The following is a 7715-nucleotide window of genomic DNA, read 5'->3' as shown; positions in this document are numbered from 1 at the left end:
TCCCCCTCCCCCGGCGTGACGTCAGCTCGGCTCCGTGCGGGGCAGCCGGCAAAAGCCCCGCGCCGAGCCGCGCTGCGCGCAGAGCCGGCCGCGCTCCCGGCAGCGGCACCGGCGCCGCTGCTTCGCGCGCCCCGCTGGCCCGGCCGGAGCCGAGCCGAGCCGAGCCGAGCCGAGCCGAGCCGAGCCGAGCCGAGCCGAGCCGAGCCGAGCCCCCCGCCGACGGCACCGGCACCGGCACCGGCACCGGCACGCCGGGCTCCTCCTGACGCGTGAGTAGTGCGATGCCTCTCGCCGCCGGGCGCCTGGCTCGTCGGTCGCGGCGGCGCTGCGCGGCGGCCCCTGCCCCTCCGCGCCCCGCTCCGCGCCCGCTCCCGGCTCGGACGCCTCGGAAGCAGGTACGAGCCGAGGAGTTTCGGGGCAGCGCCAGAGGTCGGGGCCGGGCGGGGTGGCACTCGGGGCTGAGGGCAGCCAGAAGGAACTCGGTGCGTGGGAACCCAGCTGCTGGGGTGGGGGCAGGGAGGGTTGGCAAAGGATTTCCTCCCCCTCCTCCCTCCCCTCCCCCCCATCGCGGCTCCGATCTTAAAAAAATAATAATAAAGTGGGGCCGGCCGGCTCGGGCTCGCGGAGTGCCCCGTGCGCGGCGCGCGGAGGACGGGCCGCGGGTGCGGAGGCGCCGCCGCGCGGGCGGGGGCCGGGGGTCCCCGGAGCCGCGTTTCGGCGAGCTCCCGACGGCGCGGGAGGAAAAGCTGCCCCCAAAGCAGCTCCGGGGACACTTTCTGAGAGGAAAGGGACCCGAGGCGGGGGGGGTTGAAGAGGAGGGTTTTGCAAGTGGCTGCCTAGCCCCCCTCTTGCAGCCCTCCCCTCGCAGCCTCTGCTCCTGGCCGTTTTCATTGGGGGTTTCTTCTTTCTCTCCTTACCTGCCTCAAAGGTTTGACCGTAAGTACCGGAGCGGGGATCAACGGCGCATAAAGATGCTGAAGGGTGTTTGGTTGCTCAGTTTGTTAACAGTGGCTGGGATCTCGCAGACAGAGAGTCGCAAACCTGCCAAAGACATTTGCAGCAAGAGCCGCTGCCCTTGCGAGGAGAAGGAGAACGTGCTGAACATTAATTGTGAAAACAAAGGATTTACAACTGTCAGCCTCCTCCAGCCGCCACCATCCAAGATCTACCAGCTCTTCCTCAATGGCAACGCACTGACCCGACTCTTCCCCAATGAGTTTGTCAACTACTCCAACGCCGTGACCCTTCACTTGGGCAACAACGACATGCAGGAGATCCGCACGGGCGCCTTCAGTGGCCTCCGCACCCTCAAGAGGCTGCACCTCAATAACAACAAGCTGGAAGTGCTGAGGGAGGACACGTTCTTGGGCTTGGAGAGCCTGGAGTACCTGCAGGCTGATTACAACTACATCAGTGCCATCGAGGCAGGGGCCTTCAGCAAGCTGAACAAGCTCAAGGTGTTAATTCTCAATGACAACCTCCTGCTGTCCCTGCCCAGCAATGTCTTCCGCTTTGTGCTCCTCACCCACTTGGACCTGCGGGGGAATCGGTTGAAGATGATGCCTTTTGCTGGTGTGCTGGAGCACATTGGAGGCATCATGGAAATCCAGCTGGAGGAAAACCCATGGAACTGCACCTGCGACTTGCTGCCCCTCAAGGCCTGGCTAGACACCATCACTGTCTTCGTGGGTGAGATAGTCTGTGAGACACCCTTCAGGTTGCATGGGAAAGATGTGACCCAGCTCACCAGGCAAGATCTCTGCCCTAGGAAAAGCTCCAGTGACTCAAACCAGCGGGAAAAGCAACCTGTTCTCTCAGACCCACACATCTCGAGGCTGTCACCCACAGCCAACTCTGCCATCAGTCCCACCAGAGCCCCAAAAGCCAGCCGGCCCCCCAAAACCAGGAACCGCCCCACGCCCCGGGTAACTGTGTCAAAAGACAGACAAATATTTGGACCTATCATGGTTTACCAGACAAAGTCTCCTGTGCCCATCACCTGCCCGGCTGGCTGCATCTGTACTTCACAGAGCTCAGACAATGGCTTAAATGTGAACTGCCAAGAGAAAAAGATCAGTAACATCTCTGATCTCCACCCCAAGCCAACCAGTCCAAAGAAACTTTACCTTACCAGTAACTATCTGCAAGTCATTTATAGAACCGATCTCACAGAGTACAGCTCTCTGGATTTGTTACACCTTGGAAACAACAGAATTGCAGTGATACAAGAAGGTGCCTTTACAAACCTCACAAGTTTACGTAGACTTTATCTTAACGGCAACTACCTTGAGATTCTTTACCCTTCTATGTTTGATGGGCTGCACAGCCTGCAGTATCTCTACCTAGAGTATAATGTCATCAAGGAGATCCTGCCACACACCTTTGATGCTCTGAGTAATCTTCATCTGTTATTTCTCAATAACAACCTGCTCAGATCCTTGCCTGACAATGTCTTTGGCGGCACTTCCCTCACCAGACTCAACCTTAGAAACAACCATTTCTCACACCTGCCTGTGAGAGGGGTCTTGGACCAGCTCTCTGCTCTAATTCAGATAGACCTTCAGGAGAACCCATGGGACTGCACATGTGACATCATGGGGCTGAGGAACTGGATAGAGCGAGTCACTGACCAGAATAACCAGCAGGCAAATCCTCCCGTAGTTATCAATGAAGTCATATGCGAGTCCCCCACCAAGCACTCTGGAGAACATCTGAAATTCCTCAGCAAAGAAGCCATCTGCCCAGAGAACCCGAACTTGTCTGATTCGTCTCTGCTGTCCGTGAATCAGAATACAGACGCACCCCATCTCCTTGGCATCTCGCCTAGCTCCTATCCGGAAATACACACCGAAGTCCCACTATCTGTCTTAATTTTAGGCTTGCTGGTTGTGTTTATTTTGTCGGTCTGTTTTGGGGCAGGTCTGTTTGTCTTTGTCCTTAAGCGTCGGAAGGGGGTGCAAAGCATGCCCAGCAGTGCAAACAACTTAGATATAAGTTCATTTCAGCTCCAGTATGGGTCTTACAACACTGAGACCCATGATAAAACTGAAGGGCATGTTTATAACTACATTCCCCCTCCTGTTGGACAGATGTGCCAAAACCCAATCTACATGCAAAAGGAAGGGGATCCAGTTGCTTATTACCGGAATCTCCATGAGTTTGGCTATAGCAATCTTGACCATAAAAAGGAAGACCCCGCCACTCTTGCATTTACAATCAGTGCAGCTGAATTACTGGAAAAGCAGTCCTCGCCAAGGGAACCAGAACTATTGTATCAAAATATTGCAGAAAGGGTCAAGGAACTCCCTGCCGGAGGATTAGTTCATTATAACTTTTGCACCTTACCCAAAAGGCAGTTTGCCCCTTCCTATGAATCAAGACGCCAAAACCAGGACAGGATAAATAAAACTGTTTTATATGGAACTCCCAGGAAATATTTTGCAGAACAATCTAAACCCGAGCATCCTTTACTCCAAGGAAAGCTACAAACAGAACCAGACTACCTCGAAGTTCTGGAAAAACAAACTGCCATCAGTCAGCTGTGAGGGGGGAGGTGGGAGACATGGGATTTTTTTTTTTTATGAGCTTAACATCAAATTTGATTGATTCTGAACTCAATACTGATGTGGTCTGTCACATTCCCAACATTTCCACTTTTTTAATTAGGGAGTGAGAGAGAGAAATGGAACCCTTACAGCATAGCAGGGATATGGTGTTGCATTTGCAACATTCCCTTTAAGTTATTTCTATATCTCTCTCCTTTTGACCCTTCTGTAGAACTGTCTCTGCAAATGTATGTTTCTGTACTAGATCTTGCATAATTCTTTTTGATTTGGAAAGAAATGAGGAAGGGGGTCTTTGGGGTTTTTGTTGGTTTTTTTCTCTGGGTTTTTTTTTTTTTTTTCATTTCAAAGTGGAAACAATGTATTATGTAGAAGATCTCCAAAGATCTTTTTTCCTGGACTATGACTTTTTCTTTTGTAAATAATAATATACAGTACTGCTGTTTCAATTACCAAGTATAGCCACTGGGCGTCACTTTTTTGTGTTAAAGTGCCTTTGCACTTTAAGTACATTATTACTTAATTGTTGCTCTTAGCTTTGATAAATTGAACCTATTTTAATGTGTTGTATTTTTGAAATTAAAAAAATTGTAAAATAGATCTGTATGTCAGCTGCATTAAATCAGAAGGTTTGATTTATAGGAAAGCTGCCCTTCTTTAAGTGAGTCTAGTTCTAGAATCTTACAGATGTAAATTATTGGGGTATTTTTTTCCCTCTGGGTTTGTTTTGAGTGATTCATTGAAATCAACTGAGAGGATTTAGCAATGGACTAGAAGTTATCAAATGCCTCAGCTGGGAGTAACAGTTCATTAATAAAATACATTTAACACAATATCATAGCGAACTGAACAATTAATGTCCTTCTTAATTCATTGCATTGCAGCTCTAACTCAGTAATGTTCCATGGTTTAAGATTATTTTCATACTTAAGAGAACATTACTTGTAATCTATTTTATGCATTAAATTAGATATTTTTATATATTTTATGACAGTTTATATTTCTAACTCTTCTGGACTGAAATTAACACGTTTTCCTGCCAGATAGATCTTTTATTATAAGCAAGGACACCAGCAGGGGTCATCCCACACCTCATGAAATATATTAGCATACAAGCAAATGAACCAATGTCAAAGGCGAGATTTGAACCTGGGTCTCTTCAGTCCTCCAAATCAAGGTAGCAGAGATCAGTACGTGCATCGTACTAACTTTCAGTAGTCTGAACTATTTCAGGTTTTCCGTCTCTAAAGCAAAAGCGATATTGCAGTAACTTTAACCTACTTCACAAATAACTTCCAAGTCCCCTATCTTAAATTTTAAAAAATGTTGTAAGTTGACTGAATTCCACTGGCCCTTAAGTCCATCAGTAAACAGAGGCAATGCATCTTCTCTTTTCCCATTAACTCAGGCCTGTGTCACTTCAGGCTTTACCTTATCACCTTCAATTTGCTTCTCCTTCCTGGAGAATATTGAAACCATTTTTATTAACAAGTATACAGTCAAACTTTACGGAGTCCTATTAGCTTGTAAATAATTTTTAGATGCAAACATTATTGTGCAATTTAAACAAACAGCCCTTATTTACAACAAAAACAGTTTTGTTTTGTCTATTGTAAATCCTTATGCAACTGGAATGGTGATCTGCATATAAAGTAGGCCAGGCTTTTCAATTCCTTATTAAAGCAATTGATGGAGTCTGAAAGAAGCACACTGTTTCCCTTTCATAAATAGGTTACTGCACATAATAATCCTTTATTATCATGCAGAGATTGAAGTGGACTCTGCTGACTGATTTTTAGAGCTTTACTATAGTTAATAATACAGCATCTACAACTCTGAGAAATTTTAAGCAATAGCATTTGAGCTATAAATGACTACAATCAGTGCTGTTTTAATCAGGACTTTGCCAAAAGGAAGTCACTTTATGTTTAAAAGCTAAGCAGCCTTTGCATGTGTATTGCCAGATATCTGAGTCATTCAGTAAACTGTCTTCTAATGATTTATGTGACATCCGAGTACATTAATATGCTAACATGTCAATTCTTTATGTTTAGAGTCCATAGCATCTATGGCTGTTCATTAGATCAGGTTTAAAACTGAAGTGCTACAGTGAACTACTGAAGAATCAGTCTCACTTCAAGAAGGAGGTGAAATGGTATCACATTAGTTGAACTGGGAACATTTGACTGGAATAGCATCCATCTTTGACCGAGGTACTTATTTGAAAGCTTCCAGTAGTGAGTGTCTTATTATGGCTGCTTTCCCTGGGTACAGTTAAAAGCATTCATTGCTACAACGCCTAAGAGAAGTAAATATAAGGATTATTTAAAGGCAAAGTTCTTTGAAGTATTAACTCTTTCCAAGTATGATCTTGAGTATTGTCTGCAAAACGTGCACTATTTGTATCTGGCACTCTAGTGGCTAGGATATTATTATTATTAATTATTTTCTGACAAAACAGAACCAACCACAATTGTTTTGCTCAGAAAAATGCTATTTTTTCTTACAACATGATTTCAGTTTCAAAGTGTTTGTGAATAACGGAGATAGACAGATAATTGATTCTTTTAGTAACTGTTTATTTTTACTATTTGAGTATCAGACTGTCTTACATGTTTGCTTTGGTAGCACAGCCATATTACAGAGGTTGCTGTTGCTTTACATTTTCTTAGCTTTGCTAATGGAATTGATTTAGTGAATATATTTTATTTTGCCTCACCAGTACCAGCTTAAAAATCATAATTGCTCTAGATCTTTTGGGTTCGTTTTTATACCCTTCAGCTGACGTCTTTTAAAGCATTTTCTTTGTAGTGTGTATAGGTGAGAGAGATTTTTTTTCAATTACGCTTTGAGATTTGCTTAACAGGGAAAGCGCGTTGGCAGCTGGTGTTCTGTGGAAAGTCTGTACGTGCCTTTAGCTGAGCAGCCTGGACGCTGCTGCTTGTTAGGAAGAGTACTGCTTACCTGAGCAATTCCTTCCTAATGAGTCTGAAAAGATCTTCCTTCATAGCTGGCAAAGTCAAGCTGTGGAAAGTATGTAACCAGGTTAGTGAAATATATTTATACTTTTTTTTTATCCAGGAAGGTGGAAGACAACCTGTTTTCTTTCTTTGTAAGTTTTCTTTTGTGAAAGTGGATATAATGACCTCTACAGGAACAATAATAGTGCAGACTGAACCAGTGTTACAGCTATACAGCTATTTCCAGTGCAAATGAGGGACGGTGCATTTTCAATGCGTGGCTGCACTTTCGAGCAGAGGGTATTTCTGCGTAGACATAAAGTGAAGTTCGACAGAGTATAACCTTAGGAACAGGATTGCAACAAATGACTTGAATGGCAAAATGGGGCCAGCTGCTAACTTTACACTGCTGTGCCTAAACTCCCCCAGACATGCCCTGGGACAACAGTGGCACATGGCAACAGACCACACCTTGAGGACTTGCTCCAGTGGTTTCTGCACGTCCCAAGCGAGCTGTCCCCCTCAGTCCCCCTCCGTGTAGCGCTCCCGCCTGTCCTCTCAGATCTGTCCTCCAGGCTCATTCCTCTTCTTCCCCTACGAGCACTGTAGCACCAGTTTCAGCCTTGAAGGGAGCACGTCCCTGCTCCATTCAGACCTCGATTTCTTCCTCCCTCCTGCAAGGTTGCCAAGTAGCCCGGTGTTAAATGGGACAGCCTGACCACAGCAGTATTCCTGGGGGCCGTGTTGCAGGAAGGACTGCAGGGCCATTCCCCTTTTCCTCTTGCTGTGCAGAGGAGAGAAGCATGAGATCAAATAGTGTCTCAGCTTCCACACTGGGTATCCTGTGTGCCAGCCCTGGCGATGCAAGCAGCATTTCTGAATAAGGATAAATTGATGAGCTATTTGAAATGACAGACATGACACTGCACCTTGCTGTAATTTCAGAGAGTTGTCTTCAGCAGGATTTAATCTTGCCAAAATTGGCTACTAAAATTTAGGGCTGTAGTTAAGCTGGTTGCACAGGGTCTCTGGAGTCAAGGGTAAAAATCAGGCCCTTCAAAGGTGATTAATTTCCTCCCAAAATACATGGCATGGCATACAGTGGCTTCCTTCCAGCAATTACTGAGAGGATGCATGATGAGCATTGATTAGATGGCTAATTCCTACATAGCTGAAGTTAGCCCATCCTGCT

General features: G+C 46.1%; 1 protein-coding gene across 1 annotated transcript; it reads left to right on the top strand.

Annotated features, from left to right (window-relative positions):
• Positions 1 to 971: 971 nt before the first annotated feature.
• On the top strand, positions 972 to 4460 carry SLITRK2 (SLIT and NTRK like family member 2). The gene has a single exon (XM_009684781.2). The coding sequence runs from the start codon at positions 972 to 974 to the stop codon at positions 3543 to 3545; it is 2574 nt and encodes an 857-aa protein (XP_009683076.1). The 3' UTR covers positions 3546 to 4460.
• The last annotated feature ends 3255 nt before the right edge of the window (positions 4461 to 7715 follow it).

This window comes from Struthio camelus, chromosome 11 (assembly GCF_040807025.1).
Source record: "Struthio camelus isolate bStrCam1 chromosome 11, bStrCam1.hap1, whole genome shotgun sequence".
NCBI lineage: Eukaryota > Metazoa > Chordata > Aves > Struthioniformes > Struthionidae > Struthio > Struthio camelus.
Note: the sequence above shows the minus strand (reverse complement) of the source record. Positions and strands in the feature narration are given on the sequence as shown.